This window comes from Dermacentor albipictus, chromosome 4 (assembly GCF_038994185.2).
Source record: "Dermacentor albipictus isolate Rhodes 1998 colony chromosome 4, USDA_Dalb.pri_finalv2, whole genome shotgun sequence".
NCBI lineage: Eukaryota > Metazoa > Arthropoda > Arachnida > Ixodida > Ixodidae > Dermacentor > Dermacentor albipictus.
Genome location: NC_091824.1, coordinates 28,352,633 through 28,370,138, shown reverse-complemented (window position 1 = coordinate 28,370,138; position 17,506 = coordinate 28,352,633). Strand labels below are relative to the sequence as shown.

The 17,506-nt window shown below is 45.2% G+C and overlaps 1 protein-coding gene across 3 annotated transcripts in view; it reads right to left on the bottom strand.

Annotated features, from left to right (window-relative positions):
- LOC135900215 (phospholipid-transporting ATPase ABCA3-like) overlaps positions 1–17,506 on the bottom strand; it is a 661,060-nt gene that overhangs the window by 118,289 nt on the left and 525,265 nt on the right. For all 3 annotated transcript variants that reach the window (XM_070536864.1, XM_070536866.1, XM_070536865.1), the window contains one exon: positions 15,445–15,748. In XM_070536864.1, coding sequence (XP_070392965.1) covers positions 15,445–15,748 — 304 coding nt within the window. The remainder of the gene's footprint in view (positions 1–15,444; positions 15,749–17,506) is intronic.

Here is a 17,506-nt window from a genome sequence, read left to right as displayed (position 1 = left end):
TGTTACTTGGATGGCAGATACTTTCTTGTTGACTACGTGCTCTGACGGGCCTTGTAAAAGCATGCAGTGCAGTTTTGACGCATGATTCACTGAGGCCTGCACGGCTGTGGAAAACGACTTTATGCCTCTCAGTGCTTGGAAGAGATTTAGGTTTTGCTGTTCGCCTAATGTGTGGCGAGTTGTGTTTCTCCCGTCTTTAGACAGGCTACTGCGACTTTTAGCGTTTGCGAATATACTGCGTGAGGTTCTCGCTAGTTGAAACGCGGTATCCCTCGGTGAGAATTATCAACGCTTGTCAGTGATATGAATTATTTTCTGCACCTGTAGCTGTATGGTATGTTGGCAGTAAGCCTGCCCACGCTGTACAATATTTTTGAAGACGTGGTCTTCTTAGCTTATTTTGCATGGTGTTGGCGTGTTTTGGTTATCATTATACTCTAACCGATTTGAAAAAAAAAGGAACGGTAGAATATGTGACTTGCAGGTGTCGTATGGGCAATAATATGGTATGAAATGACACTTATGCATGTCATGAATGCGCAGCAATAGTCAGCAGCTAAGATATTAACTATGAGTAGTAAATATAGTCGTAAGCGGGATGCGACGTCAATGCTTGTGTCACTGCCGCCCTCTGCCGCGCCACAGCCAAGTGCTAACTTAACTGTCATGCCTGTCGTCAGATGGCGCGAATTGCTCGCGTTTAAGATGAAGGCAAGAGGGGTCGAAGTAGCAGGGACAGCGGAGAGCTGCCGGTCGCCCGAGTTCTACCATGTGTCACACATGGAGCAAGGAAAGGGTATGAGGGAGCATACCTGAGCTTACCGCAACGCGATTGAAGCCAACCTGGTGGCGCAAGACGTGATCGCACGTCAAAGTGCGCGGTTGGTTTTAGTGTTCCCTCTCTGCAGGCAAAGCCACGGTAGGGTAGCCGAAGAAGCGCGCACCGAATAAATAGGAAAGCAGGCAGCTCATCTAGGACTCGCGGCTCAAGGGCAGGGTCTTTACATGATGTTCATGCGCAGTAGTTGCCAGGAAATGTTGGAAAGAACGTCATGGAAAAAAATTACCGACGATTACGTTACTTCCTAATGCGAAATTTGAGCGCAGCAAATAAGCTGTTTCACCTTTTCGATAGATTGAGGCAAAGAAATCGAGCAACACATGTATGCGCTATCACAGAATTTTTTTTATTTTTCATACGTATTCCTTTAACAAAGACTCCATTAACAGTTCTTGACAGTCATGAAGGAAGCTTTGTGGTCGGAGAAATAGACTGATATATGTTCGACTTGGTACACCAATGCTTGATTCTCAAAGACGAGATCTATACAAGTGCCTCGCGAGGTTGTCACAGCCGTGGGACGCGTTACGAGCGAGAGGAACGGGATGTTCTCCCGCATAAGTGTTAGGAAATTGCTGTTTGTCTTTATGTCAACATTAAAGTCCCCCACTACTAACATCGGTGTGGATCGATGGACGGTTAATGCGAGTTGCAGGAAGTACACGACGTCTTTCGTGAGTGCGGTAGCGGACTCACGAAAGCGGTATCAGTCGGTCGCTGCTAGCGCTGGGGGGATGAAAGGGGGGCGGAGCTGGTTATGAGGCCGACGACAACGTGAAACCCAGGAACGGACGCCAAAGAGCCATTTGTGTAGCCAGCCCTCCTCCACAGTCTCTCCTCCTCCCTTCCATCATCCTCCCTCGCCCGGAGAGCCGACAGCGCGCATGCGCGGCGGCGGAGCGCGGCGGCGGAGGCGAGCTGGTTACGAGGCCGACGACAACGCCGACAACGCCGACGCCGACGACGACGCGAAACCCAGGAACGGACGCCAAAGAGCTGCGCTCTAAAACAACTCGCATAGCTACTGGGAATCAAAGGTCTCAGCTAATCTGGTTTCTTGCTCCGTGATCTCGACGCAAGATGTCAGGTATTCGGCCACCACTATTACCACTGTGGCTTCACGGAGCGTTCGCTTGCCAAGGCTTGCTGCGTGACGTAATGCTCCCTCCTATACTTTTTCTTCCTCATGGTCTCCACCTGTAAGGAGCGGCAAGGGGGGAGGACATCGTGGCTCCCTAGGCATGGATGGATGGATGGATGGATGATATGAGCCTCCCCTTGAGAACGGGGTGGTCGCTTGCGCACCTAAGCTCTTGTTATTTTATTGCCTAATGTCCTACCTATGTTAAAGAAAGAAAAGGAAAAGACGCCACGATCAAAGTCTCTGAACCCCTATTGTGAGCGTTACTGTTGTACGTCTTCGTTCTTTGTTTCCCTACTTTTCTTCCACCAGTCTTCCAATCGCCTCTTACTAATCTCTACTGCGTTTACTTTCCCCCTACTCTCGCTGAACCCAAGGGCTCCAAAGAGGACAGTGGTGGCTAAATCGACCGCTGGGAATATCTTCACATTGTAATACAACGCGCTCCATCGTTTCTCTACCTTTACCGCAGCAAGCACATGCTTCTTATTCCTTGTACTTCACTTTATAAGTCCGTGTTCGGAGGCATCCTGATCTCGCTTCGAAAAGCAATGAGCTTCCCTTTGAGTTGTCATAAATTGTTTCTTTCCTGATTTCGTTTTTTCCTCATAAGTAATTACTCATGTCAGGTTTTTTTTTTCATTGCCGCCACCCATGGGATTATCTCAGCGTCTCTGACATTCCGCTTGATGTTCTTTGTTGCTGTGTTGCTCACCATACAGGCCGCATACTTGATCGTAAGCTTCCTAGTTCTTTTCCTCCACTTTGAATCAATGTTATTCCTGTACAAATACCTGAACACTCTCCCATCCCATTTACTTTCTTCCATAATCCTCAGTCGTTCGTAATTGATTTTACTGTGAGAGTCCCTCACTTCAAAACGTGACCAGCCCATATCACTCTGGACATCTTCATTTGTAGTCTTCCCCTGAGTGCCCAATGCAAGGCGCCCCACTGATCTTCGGTTACCATCATGTCCTGATTGTATCCCTGATTTAAAGCAAACAACAGCATTTCCAAAAGTAAGTCCTGGAACAATTACACCTTTCCACATACATCGGAGCACCTCGTACCTATTGTATCCCCATAGTGCTCTGTGCTTCATTATGGCTACATTTCTCTTCCCCTTCACTGTTATTGTTTTTTCCTGTGTTTCCGTATTGCCTTCGTTTATCCATATACCAAGGTATTTATAGTCTTTTACTCGAGGTATTTCCTGGCCTTGTAGTGGGCATGTCCGTTCGCTGTTTTCGTTGAATGGCATAACGCGTCATTTTTTAACGCTAAATTTCAGCCCTCACTTATAGCCTTCCTGTCCACAGACAATAGCCAGACGTTGCTTATCGCATTGCTCGTTAGCTAGCGACTCAATGTCGTCTGCATAAAACAAACCTGGAAGGTGCTGCCCTGCTACTGTATCCACCTGTTTGTATGAGAGATTAAACCAGATATGACTTCCTTCTAGCGCCCTCTTCATCCTCACGATCTGCATCATAAACAACAGTGGGGATAAAGGGCACCCTTACGTCTGTCCCTTGTTCATATCAACTTGCTCTTCGCTCCGCATTTCTTCCCATTCAACGGAAACGGTATTTTCTAGGTAAATTTCTCTCAAAAGCTGCAGACAATCGTCACCTAAGCCTTCAATTTCGAGAAAATGTTGCGGTGTGCATTGTCATACGCTCCTGTAATGTCTAAAAAGGCCACATATGATGGTCTCCTTTCTGCTCCGGATATTTCAATACACTAAGTAAGGACAAATAAGTTATCATCCTAACGCCTATTTATTTTGAAGCCATCTGAAGTTTTCCCAAATGTCATTATTCTCTGCGCACGCTTGCAGCTTGCAGGATGTTAGGAGCGTCCACTTTAGAACGGGGTGGTGGGTTGCGCCACCAAGCTCTTGCTTTTATGATGCCTAATGTCCTACCTCGATTAAACAATGAAAAAAGAAAAAAAAAAGCTGTGAACTAGCACGCCCAAATTTTCTGATACCTTATTAAATCATGGGGTTTTAGTGCCAAAACCACTTTCTGATTATGAGGCATGCTGTAGTGAAGGACTCTGGAAATTTTGACCACCTGAGGTTCTGTAACGTGCACGCAAATCTAAGTACACGGGTGTTTTCGCAGTTCGCCTCCATCAAAATGCGGCCGCCGTGGCCGAGATTCGATCCCGCGACCTCGTGCTCAGCAGCCTAACACCATAGCCTCTAAGCAACCACGGCGGGTGATCCCTTATTGCGAAATGGGCTTTTGTACGTCATCTTTTGCCGTTTCCCTACTTTTCTTCCACCAATCCTCCTATCGCCTCTTACTAATGCCTATTGCGGACATGTTTGCTTTACCACTGCTCCCGCTGAACCCAGGGATGCGCGGGGCAAGCGCCTTCTGGTAGTGTTGCAAGAAGCGCAGGAGCGCACGCGAGCAAGACCTAGAGTAACAGTACATGGTCCCTCCCCAAAGGGAGCATCTACAGTAACTGTATGGATGGATCGATGGACGTTATGAGCGTCCCTTTGGAACGTCGCGGTGGGTTGCGCCACCAAGCTCTTGCTGCCTTATTATAATATTTACATTATTATATATTATAATACATATTATATATATTATCATTATATTATTATCATACGGCTTAATGTGCTACCTAGGTCAAAAAAGAAGAAAAGAACGCGATGAACTCCAACAACTAAATTTACTGACCCCGAATTGTTTACTCTGCTTTTGTACGTCTCCATTTTTGTTGTTTCCCTACTTTTCTTGTACCAATTTTCCAATCACCTCTTACCAATCTCTAATGTCGACGTGTTTACATTTCCCCTGCTCTCGCTGAATCCAAGGGCTTCAAGGAGACCAGTGGTGCCTAAATCGACAGCTGGGCAGATGTCTTCACACTCTAATAAAACACGCTCCATCGTTTCTCTAGCTTTACCACCGCGAGCACATGCTTCTTTCTTCTCAGCTCTCGCTATATAGGTGGAGGGTCTAAGGCGTCCTGCTCACGTTTCGAAAAGTAATGAGCTTCCCTTTGAGTTATCATAAAATGTTTCTTTCCTGATTTCGCTTTTCCTCTTAAGTATAGTTACTCATGGCAGCTTTCTGTTCCATTGCCGTCAGCCATGACATTATTTCAGCCTCTCTGACTTTCCGCTTGACGTTCCTTGTTACTGTGTTGCTTACCCTACAGGCCGCATACTAGTTGATAAGCTTCCTAGTTCTTTTCCGCCTCTGTGAATAAATGTATTACAGCAAATGTGTACAACTTTAGCGTCTAAGAATATTTTCGTGTTGTAAGCAGTAAAACCCCCTATAAGTGGGCCGATGTCGAAGATGGTGCAATGCCGGGCGAACACGCGGCGGAGGTGAAGCAGGCGTTAAGCATTCTCCATACGTGGGCCGATCCCGAAGATTGTGCAATGCCGGTCCGACCTGCGGCTGAGGTGAAGCAGGCGTTAAGCACTCCCGATACGTGGGCTGATCTCGCAGATCGTGCAATGCCAGTGCGTCCCGCGGCTGAGGTGAAGCAGGCGTTAAGCACTACCCATAAGTGGGCCGAATCCGAAAATAGTGCAATGCCGGGCCGACCCGCGGCGGAGATGCCATTCGCCATTAAGGCGCCCACAGACGCAGCTTCGCCGGTCATCCTGCTTCACAGAGTGGAAGGGCACTGAGATTTTTTCCTGTACATATGCCTCAACGCTCTCACAACCCAATTACTTCTTCCATATTCCTCAGTCGTCCTTCATAATCAATTTTACTGTGAGCTTCCCTCACTTCAATACTAGTCCAGCGCATATCACCCTACACAGCTTCATTCGTAGCCTTCCCGTGGGCGCCCACTGATAGATAGGTGTCAGACTGACCTTTCGTTCTAATCGAGTCCTGATTGTATCCCTGATTTGAAGCAAACGACCGCATTTCCAAAAGGAAGTCGTGGAACCATTACACCTTTCCACATACCTCGGAGGACCTCGTACCTATTGTGTCCCCGTGGCGCTCTACATGTGCTTAATTATGGCTGTATTTCTCTTCCCCTTTAGTGTTATAGTTTTTACCTGTGTTTCCATATATATTTATTGCCTTCGTTTATCCATACACCAAGGTATTTATATTCTTTTACCCGAGGTATTTTCTGACCCTGTAATCTCACCGTCCGTTCGCTATTTTCGTTGAATAGCATAACACCCGATTTTCTAACGCTAAATTTCAGGCCTAACCTATAGCCCTCCTGTCCACAGATATTAGCCAGACGTTGCGTATCACTTTGCTTGTTAGCTAGCAATTCAATGTCATTTGCATAAAACAAACCTGGAGGGTACTGCTCTACTACTGTATCCGCCTGTATGCATGAGAGATTAAACTCGACATTAATTCCTTTTAGCGCCCTCAACATCCTCACCATGTACATAACAAACGGCAGTGGGGATAAAGGGTGCACCTGCCTCAGTCCTCTGTTTATATAAACTTTCTCCTTGCTCCTCATTCCTTCCCATTCAGCGCAAACGGTATTTTCTAGGTAAACCTCTTTCAAACACTGCAGACAATCGTCACCTAAACCTTCCCCTTCCAGAATATCTCACAAAATGTTGCAGTCTACGTTGTCATACACTCCTGTAATGTATAAAAAGGCCATATATAACGGTCGGCTTTCTAAACTTGATATTCCAGTACACTGAGTAAGAAGAAATAAGTTATCATTCAAACACCTCGCTATACTGAACGAGAAGAGAGGGGGTTGACCGAGGGTCCCGATTTTTATTAGTCATATCATAAGAAGCCAACAAACACTGACACCAAGGACAACATAGGGGAAATTACTTGTGCTTAATAAATGAAAAAAAGAAAAGATAACTTAATGGAAATAAAAGTGGACTGCTATACTGAAGCCGTTCTGAAATTCTCCCTAAATGCCATTATTCTCTGGCCATTCTTGCAGCTTTAATTTGTTTGTCTGCATTGCTAGTCTATATATTACCGATTTAATGGTCAACGATCTATACGAGTGAATGTCATCTTTCTCACCCTTACCTTTATAAATAAATTCATTCTACTGTGTGGCCAACTGTCTGGCATTCGTCTATCTTTTAATGTTTTTTCCACTGCTTTCACCAGAGCTTCCTTCCTTTTCGGTCCTAGTTCATTATTCAGCCTAACGGCAACCTCGTCTAGCCCTGTGGCTGTGCGCTTAGGAATTTTCTCTTCGGCTTTCTTCCAGTTGCAATTTGTTAGCACCAGCTTCTTTTCTATCTGGTTGTCTTTCAAGTTATTTTCTTTAAATGCAACCTTGTCAATGCCTTCGAAATGTTCGACTGTTATTTTTCGGATGTAATTTAATGCCGCTTCCCCTTCCACTTTGTTTCCATCTTTGTCTAGGATATGTTGCTGCATTGTTGTTGACTTCCTGCCTAACAATTGTATGTGCTTCCAAAATATTCTAGGTGCGGCCTTCTTTTTCTCCCGTAATTTTGACAACCAACGTTCACTTTCGCCTTTTGCCTTTGCTTGCCCCAGTATTTGAACCATAGACTTGTTTTAACGGTATAATTCCCATTTACTGGCTAATTCATCCTGCGGCAACTGCGCCTTCTTTGCTACTATGGTGTCGCAGTAGCGCGCGTCGTCTGTACGGAAACAAAGCGCGCTGCTAACAACGTTCTCTTCCTAATATAAACCACGTGCATATATAATCGTATTACAAAATATTGACACGTGAAATGAGAACACACATAGCGCCGTGCTCAAATTTAGCATTAGGGAGTGCCCTAATTGTGGGTAACTTTTATTTTTTCTTAGGCGCCGCCATATTGCGAAAGCAGTGGTGCTACCGATGAACTGTCGGCATGCTGGCAGGGGCGAGCGCTGCATGCTGTGTGCCAGGAATAGCCTCGGTAGCAGGTGCTGGTGGTTGTTTTTGGGCAGGCTTGGTTTATTTATTATGACGTGGCATCTTTTGCGATGTAAACTGTTATGTGGGACGCACTGAACTGATTTACCGTTACATGACCGCAGTTTCTGCTGCTGGTGAGGCGGACGGAGCACCCAGCGTGATGTGCGAACGCTTGTTTGCGTCAAGAGTCAGCCTCGGACGTTTGTTTTAGACTACTAAAAATTCAGTTCACGAGTGGGCCCTTAATGCTACAATCACCCTGTGATAATATCCTGCATTTAGGCACCAATGTGTGATTGAAAAGCATTCGCGATGATTTTAGCAGCGTGGGTACCATTCTGTTTCAGAATAAGCTTTGCTGCTTACTTTGGAAAGCGTTCAAATTGGTAATAGTACAAAGGTTGCGCCACTACATCGTTTGCTGGACGCAGTTTCTAACTGCAAATAAAATAGTTCTGGTTAGTAATAACACCATACCGTATGATTTGAACCACACTTGCCGAATGGTTCAGCTGCCGGCTAGGGATTCCGCGAATGTCCGAAGCAGTGGTAGCTGCCGGGCTATGAACCTGTTTGTTTTACAGTCACGACATAGGCCAAGCATGCGACATGAGTATGTGTAGTCTTATTCCGGCGTTGTAGCTCATGTTTATTTCCTTTCTCCTGCTTTGAGAAAGATGGTGACTAAATCGGCCGGATTACCACTCCAGAGAAGTGATTAGAACTTTTCAAAGGCTTTTCAACATTTTCAACGAACTTTTCAACCTTGTTCTAGGGTTGGCGCTCGTGAACTGGTACGCCCAAGTAGCGTGGTGAGGCGTGGCCGGGGCATTTCAAGCTAGGCATTATGGTGGTGTGTGATCGATTTTCTATCTTCGCTAGAAAGTCAGAGGAGCGCTGCTTGGTAGTGCTCCCGTGCCCACGGGTGCTTTGTGATACTTTGTGCAGATCCTTCTTTGCTGCTTCCCTGTTGTGGCGGTATTGAGACTAAAGGCCGCCCCACATTCAGCGTTTTCCAGGTGTTTTGTGGCGTTTCGTTACCCAGCATTGCTCGGCAACGACGCTGAGGGTGGCGCGCTGAAGAGGCACCAGGGAATGTATTCAGTTAGAGTCCACCTAGTGCACATGTCCATTTCGTCTGGTGTTGAAATTACTTTGGGCTCGCCTGCGTATCCGCGGCAGCGTGGCGCCACAGCCATCCAACACTTCAGCAGCAGACGAAATGCATATGACCACTAGGTGGACTCTTACGAAATACCCCTCCAAATCTCGCCGCCGCCGCCGGAAGCTACTCGATGAATGCAGACTAATCAGCGCTGGTCCGCTTCCCGCTTGTGTGGTTGGATCCTCTCTCTGGTGGATCACGCGGGGAGACACAACGCCAGAAAGCGTCGGTAAAAACATTGAATGTGGGGCGGCCTTTAACCCTGGTCCAACCCGCACTCGATCTACTCAAACCGAAAGCCATTCTGAGTAGGAGCAGATAGGTGCCAGCATGCAGAAGCTGAAAATACAACTGAGAGCATCAAACGACTCTTAAAGGAGCTTTCAATAGGTCAAGCAGCCCGAATAGGCAGCATTAAGACAATCAAGTCTAACCATGGAAGAAGGAAAGAATAAAAGGATCCCCGGACAGTGCGGAGGGGCTGGAGACAGAGTGGCGGGTCACGTGCTGTTTTTCGCAAAGAAGCATTGCGAAAAACAAACATTGCTGACAACGAAATGATTGATGACACGCGCAGGATCACCATTTATCGCTCTAACGTGAATCACATGTCGGAGGCGGTGTTGGCTATTTAGCGAGGATACTCGTCTTTTTATATCCCTGTTCAAACTAATCTTCAAACTGCATGCGCGCACACTCACATCTGTCATAAAAGATTTGTGTTTGGGGTTTGCTGACTGCCGCCCAATAATTCCTCAATGATTGCTCCCCATTTACATCACGCTATTGATAGCACTATTGCATGTCATCGTAACCTTCAATTTTTCTACTGGGAGACTAACTTTCCCAACTTTTCCAGGTCTTCTGATCCTCCGGTTTCAAAACCATTTTCTTCGGAAAGCTTTGAGTTCATCAATAATTGTTCAGTGTTTTCTCTTTTATCAGCTTGGTTCGAAACCTCCTAGGCTATCAGACAGTACAGTATATACTATTACCCTTACACTAATGAAATGTCCTGATATGATCTGTGATTCCTCGTACATGCCTGGTCTAACCGATCATTCAGCGCTCTGTTTTGAAGTAAAATACTTTCATTCTCCAAACCGCAGAGTGAAAAAGAGCATTCGTAATTACAACGAAGCCAACTTTGAAGCTAGTAATAATGCACTGTCTACATTTCTAAACGTTTTCTTAGAGAATTTCGAATGTGGAATAACAGAAACTAAGTGGAAGAAGTTTACAACAAAAGGGCATCAGCTAATTGGCCGGCACATTCCTATGCGCACCGTTTTTTCCCATTCTAAAGCACTTTCGTGTAACTCGCATATAAAACGAATTAGTAACAAAAAGAAAGAGAGATGAAAAAAAAAAAACACGGCTCTATCACTCTTACAAGCATACTCTCCGAGCAGCGGTGGGATGCGCAAGTGAAGGCGAATAATGCTCATTTGTCCGCACTAAAACATTCTTGTAATTAATTTCCCCAAAAGACTTTGCCAACCATGCTCAGTATTGATCAAAAAAAGTTTTGGCAAACCATTAAACTCTACTGTAACAGTGAAATCATGTTACTTGACTCTTCTGGGGAAAGAATCTCTGTCATTGACTTCCCTGTAGTCGTGAATAACGTGTTTTGTAATTCTTAAAAGCAGCAAAATATATTCTAGTATTGTGCTGTCTAAGATATTTCTGCAGTCCATTGATGAATCCGCACTGCCATCCGACTGGAAAGTCGGAAAGGTCGCTCCTGTTCGTAAATCAGGAAGTAAAAATTCCCCCTTATACTACTGCCCGATCTACATAAATTGTATTATGTGTAAAATCCCCGAGCATGTCCTTTACACAGTCATTGTTAATATCCTTCGTGCTAACTCATTATTTTCGAAGGCTCAACATGGTTTCCGCAGACCGCTTTTCTGTGAAACACAACTGGCTTCCTTGACGCACAAACTAGATATATTTCTTGATCGACGTTCTATAGCTGTCTGCATTGCGATATCAATTTTATGGACACTCCAGGCGTATTTCTGCCGTCGCCGTGGGGTTCTGCATAAAATACAAGGGCGATAAAATCGTCGCTGCGTGCAGTATTCTGTATATGCGAGTAAAAGCGTGCGAGTGTAAGCCGGCGAACGCGGTTCAATCTCGCGGCCGCAATGGAGGAACGCGGGCTGGAAGCGTACCCTCCTGTAGCGCGCGAAGCAGGGGGATGAGGTGAGGGAGGAGAGGGGTACTGAAGTGGCTGCTAGAGTGCCCCGGTGTCCTCCTCACCCGCTGCTCCGTGCCGAGTGGCGACAACCGCGGCGTCTGCTATGGCGTTGGGCACGCGAATGGCGGATGCCGTAGTAATAGGCGCCTTTGGAGGACGCCGTAGGGTCGTGTCGTCGGCGGTCGTGTGTCTTCAAAGTGATCTGCGACGTGGCCAAAGTGCGTGCCCGCGCGGGTCTTGTCGTCAAAGCGATCTGCGATATTCGCAGAGGGCGCGTAGTGCCGGCAGCTTCGTATGCGCTGCGCTTTTGCCGTTTCGTTCGCGTTGAAGCGAAAGATGCACGAAGCTCAATTCTCTGGCTGCTGCCGTGATTCTTCCCTCCAGTATTTTTACACCGAGTTTCCGCAGTCATCGAGCGTGATGAGTTCGTGTTTACCTGTGCGCTCGTTACACCGTGCTTGTTAATTTAGTCAAAACACGTAGGCAAGGCTAGTTAGCTTAAATACATGGTAGAATGTGTAAGTGCAAAAAAAGCAAGCATGGAGAAAGACACACAAAGACAGCGCTGTCTCTACGTGTCTGTTTTTTCCTGCGTCCTCGTTCAGACACGCTTACGTATTGCATCATTGGTAATTTAGTTAGTAGGTGAATGTTTGCAAGTTTATATGGCCGCTAAAACTACTATCCTTACTTCGTACAGTTATCCACTAATTTGCTATCGCAACCGGTGTATCGCCTTTCGGGCGACACTGCGCCTTTTTTTCATAGATTTCGCAATAGCTTCTGCAAAAGTATGCCAAAGCTTACTTGTTTTTAACTTAAAAAATTGAACATTGATAGGAAACTACTCTCTTGGATCGAATATTTTCTATTCGGGCACTCACAATTCGTGTCTGGTAACACCTTTAATTCCCCGTTGTGGCGCCATCCTTCTGACGTATCCCAAGGTTCAGTACTCGGATCCTCTCCTGTTTCTCAATCACATTAATGGCTTGCCTCTATGCGTCGTGCATTGTTATAGGTCATCTCTAACATTCACTTATTCGCCGATGACTGCGTAGTCCTCCGTGAAATTACTGAGCAAAATGATGTCACAATTGTTCGAAACGATATCAACTCTATATCTAACTGGTGTAAAGCCTGGTTGATGGAACTCAACACATCCAAATGTAAGGTATCTCGTGTCTCATGTACTACTTGCCCCGCTTCCTACTTGCTCGAGAACTCCGCTTTAGAATCCGCAATGTCCTATTGCTATCTGTTCACATAACTTGCTATCTTACTCGGTCTCTTCATATTAGCAAAATAGCTAGCAATCCTAACCGCTCGTTAGGCTACCTCCGGCGCCACTTTTCATTTGTTCCTGTTTCTTTAAAGTTCTTCCTCTACAAAACTTTAGTCCGTAGTAACTCGAATATTCCGCTTCCGTCTGGGACCCCAGTAATGATATATTAGCCTCTTCCCCAGAGTTATTCCAAGATAACTTTGTCCGCTTTATTTTCGGAAACTACAGGCGTACTGCTAGTATCACTTCAATGGAAGAGTCTTTAAAGCTTGCATCACCACCCTGTCACCTCAAATTCTCTCGCGTATGTATCTTTCACAAAATATGCTGCAGTCCCGCCATGCAAAATGACCTTATCCTTTCTCCATGGTACATTTCTCCTCGTTTCGATCATGCACAAGCAGCGGCAATAATTTCGTGCTTAACGCAAATATGCTATGAATCATTTACACCCGGCACCTCACAGGACTGGAACCACCTTCCGGGATCAGCCACGTTCACGGTTCACTATTCACTGTTTCATGTATTAAACACAAGTTTAATATTGTGTAACTAACCAAGTATGTAGTTATATTGTTTTCGGTCATTTGCTTGACCTTTTGTTGTAGCTGCTTGCAGGGCACACTTTCAAATTTTTTTCAGCTAACACTATATTGACAGGACAAAGCATGTATCGTGTCCTTTTCACTATGTTCCACTTCCTTCTGTAATGCCTCTGGCCCTGAGGGCTATACGAATAAATGAATAAATAAATAAATAAATAAATAAATAAATAAATATTCACATAACTAATGATCTTTCATGGAATTTGCATACTAATTATACTACTGCTAATGCTAATCGTATGTTAGGATATCTTCGTCGTAACTTTTCTACCGTTCTTACTTCGGCAAAATTGACACTCCACAAAACCCTAGTTCGCTCAGAACTTGAATACGCATCTGCCATTTGGGATAACAATCAAGCATCACTAACCGTAAAGATTGAAGCAATTCAAAATCGAGCAGCTCGCTTTATTTTAGCTAACTATTTCCGCCCGTCCAGTGTTACATGTATGAAAACAACCCTGAATCTGCCAGGTCTTTCATTACGCCGCAAATGTGCTCGTCTTTGCCTATTTCACAAGGTTTATCACTCAAACCAGGTGCTCAAGGATCAACTTATCACCCCAGCTTCCTACACTTCATCCCGTTCTGACCACAGATATAAAGTCGCTGTCTCATCCTCCCTAACGAACAAGTATCATGATTCTTTTTTACCCCGCACAACTGTCGACTGGAACCACCTCCCTGCTTCCATCATTCAGATCACAGATGTAACTTCAATAAGAACAGCAGCCTACCACGCTATCGCTTAACGTTGCCTGCATACCACTGTCTGCATATTACATAGCTTGTTATGTACCACTCCTTTCTGTAGTGCCTTAGGGCATTGAAAGTAGGTATAATAAATAAATAAATAAATAAATAAATAAATAAATAAATAAATAAATAAATAAATAAATAGGACTTAGGCATTCTACTAATTCTTGATTTTTTCTTTGCAAGTTGTTCCCGTCCACAGATACGTTACGCGCAGCGAAGTTTTCATTCCACTCACGGTGACTGGCAACCAAAGATGCTCTTGACACTCCGAATTTACTCGTTCCCATCTGGCTCCCTCAAGTATAAGAATTCCGACTCCCACTCTCTTTCTTTCCGATTTAGTTCTGTTGCACCATTCCCAAACATAATTCTGAATCACTGGTGGCTCTTTAAGTCTCTAAGGTGCATTGTTGGAACCGCATACACACCTATGTGCTCCCTAATTGCCTGTTCCTCAATCTCTCATAAATTTTTATTTCTTCTGCCCCCCTGCATGTTTATGTAGCCTATTGCACGGCGAGCTCCCTTTTTGCTTCTTCTTCTGCTTTCTTCGGTAATTGACCGTGATGCTAGTCTGTGGTCCTCCTAGTGCACCTTCATTACAACCTCTCCCGTCCTCCTGAACGCTCGTGGGCACCCCCCCCCCCAAAAAAAAAAAAAACAAATGCGCAACCAGCAAGTCGCCAGCCCACTTTTCGTCGAAGCCTGTGATGGAAGTGGATTCCGTCTTGTCGAAGACCACCGTACCTTCTCACTTCACTGTTTACTTCCACAACGTCGAAACCTTTCTCTCGGCCTACTCTCCATATAGCCTCATTAGCGGTCGCAACCACGTTTTGTAGGTTAGTGTCAGGCCAAGGAATCTCCGACACCCTGCACACTACACTCCGCACCCGAGAGGACATATCGCGCCAGTCGTCTTGGACCTTCGCCGAATGCTGGGCTAGCCCTGCCCATTTTCTGTTTAGCATGTCATTTAGGGCGTCTTATACCACAATAAGGTTGCGTCACTGTGCAACCTTACCGCACTTACGAAAGGAATTTAACAGAAGACATTTTAACTTTCAGATTGCCCTATATCTCATCGCAGCTGAAAGGAAAGCTCAACACGGGTTCTGAAATATGCGAGTTTTAGCAAAACAAGCCGCACGATAAGTGTACGTGTGAGGCAATTTGCAAAAACGTAATTTTTAGAAAATATATTGTGGAGCAGTCAGCGGCTGCGGTCATTCATTTCGAGGCCCTGGTGTGTCTTATTTACATTGATGTCGTTTGAAATTACGTGCTGAAGTATTTGAACAAGAATTGAGTGCTTAGGGTGAAATACAGGGAAAAGTTTAAGGCTGTGTAAATGCTTTTTTGGTGTCCCACAGCTGCGGTTGGTCACTTTGACGGCCAGTGTTGGTAATTAAGCTGTACGTTCCCAATGATATGGTGGATGGCGTCGGACATCAACACAGCGCTAAAGGAAAAGCCGCATCGTGTGGTTTGGGTAGAAATAAGATAATGCTCTGGAAATTGTACGTACTACGCAATGGCTAAATTATTCTCACCTGAAGTGTTTCCGCTTAGGCCGTGGATGACAGCGAATCCAGTGTATATGGTCGCCACTGGCACCAAGTAAAACAGAAGATCAAAGATGAAGTTTGTCCCAAGGTAAAGCAGTCCGGACACGCCAGTCATTAGTTGCAGTGCTCTCGCTCCGTTGCATATTTCGAGCGAAGGCAGTACTACGAAGGTCGATGTAATTAGTCCAATACTGACAGGCATCATCACACCCCAGTAGAACCAGGTGTACGCCATCACTCTTGCCAATTCATTGAGAGAACCTTTATTGGGGATATCTTCCTGTGGAGGCTTTCAAAATAAATTATTATTAGGCTTTCCTCGCACTGGCAAATTATCAAATTGCTGGTTATGCGTTTTAGTCCATTTTTCGCTATTACTAGTCAGCATTCCAGAACACGCTTGCGACTTCGCCGAAGGACCGATTTGCACTAGGCCGCTTATTCAGTTTGTTTTAGTGACAGAATCGCCGCTACAAAACAATCAGGAAGCTTTTCGACGCTGTAGCATTTGCGGGAATATAAAATGCAACATCCACGCCCCCAAAGAAAACAACAGAGCTTGCTTCCACAAGGAAATGTTTCCGAACAGCACGTTTATAATTATGCGTAATATTGTGCCGCCATATTGCTTGAATTAAATGCTAAATTTCATGATATATCTAATTCATAGAAACTAAAGACAACCATACATAAGATTTGGCTTTCAAACTTACAGGTGTTGTAGTTTGATCTTGTTCGTGAGACATACTTGGGAATGATTAGGCGGAGTGACGCACAGGGTCAAGCTAGCGGACTATTTCAACAAGTGGCTTATTCGAAGCAGGTACACCTGTGTGTTGTCTCCTTGCTTGTTCCATTCTGTCACTGTCCTTAATCATTCCTGAGCGTTCACAATGGGAGTATCTAAACTGAAACATCATCCAACAAAATAAGACTGGTTGACATTTCACATTCGTGCAATTATCCGTTTTCTAATTGAGTATTTTACCACCGCAGTGGTGGTGAATAGGTTGGGCGTCCGCCTCGTATGTGGGACGAAGAGGGTTTGAATCTTTGCGCCGCCTATAACCCAGCGTTTTTTTTTTTTTTGGAATGGATAGCGATGTACGATGACCTGGCACTCGATTGTATATATGGGCTCTCATCTCGAAAGGGTGTCATGTGGAGATTTGTGAGGGTCTCTGAATGCCCTTTATCCCCACTACAAATTTGGTTAATAATCCAGCATTCGCCGCTGCTTTGGGAGGCAGACAAGGGCTGCCGCCGGGTGTCTGCTGGTAAAATAGATAGAGGCGCGCTACCGGCCTGGTGCTTGACGGGTGCAGGAACTTCAGGCGCTCGAAAGAACATGGATCTATTGGTAAGTTGGTGGCATGGAACCACCAGGCTCCCTTCTTTTATGGAATGCTCAAAAAGGTTACGACGGGAACCTGAGCCGCGCGCTCCTTTCACAAGCGTATCGCCACTGAAGAAAGCTGAACGCCAGGGTATCTTCGAACACGCGACCTCCCGCAGCCGAGGCGGACGCTCCACAACTAGGCCCTGGCTGCGGGATTGAGATATACGCACCCATTTGACCGACACAAATGTTTTTTAATAGCACAAAATTGCAAAGTACAGAAGGGTGAGTGCGGTGTGTGCACGCAGGTAAAAGAAAATATTGAGCTTAAGAACGACCACCTCGAAATATTTAGTTTTTGGCGCATGGAGATATGTTTCCTAAAGTTGATACACGATTTGTACTTCTGTCTTGCTGTCGTAGTTCACTTAAACTCTTAAATAATATTTCGACTGCAGTGTCGGTACATGCGTGGTCCTGGGCGTTTTAGTATGCATCCAGGGTCATTTTTCTTTATTACGACAGTATTCAGTTGATTGTAACACAAGTGTTCACTTATGAAAAGTGCTCACCTATGCGTTACTTTATGAAATATGAAAAATTTTTGTTTTTGGTGTGTTTCTAAGATCTGAGAAACTTGAGAACTCTGAGAAAACAGGTGTATGAATGGCTGATACTTGTCACCCGACAGAAAATTAAATGTTTGGC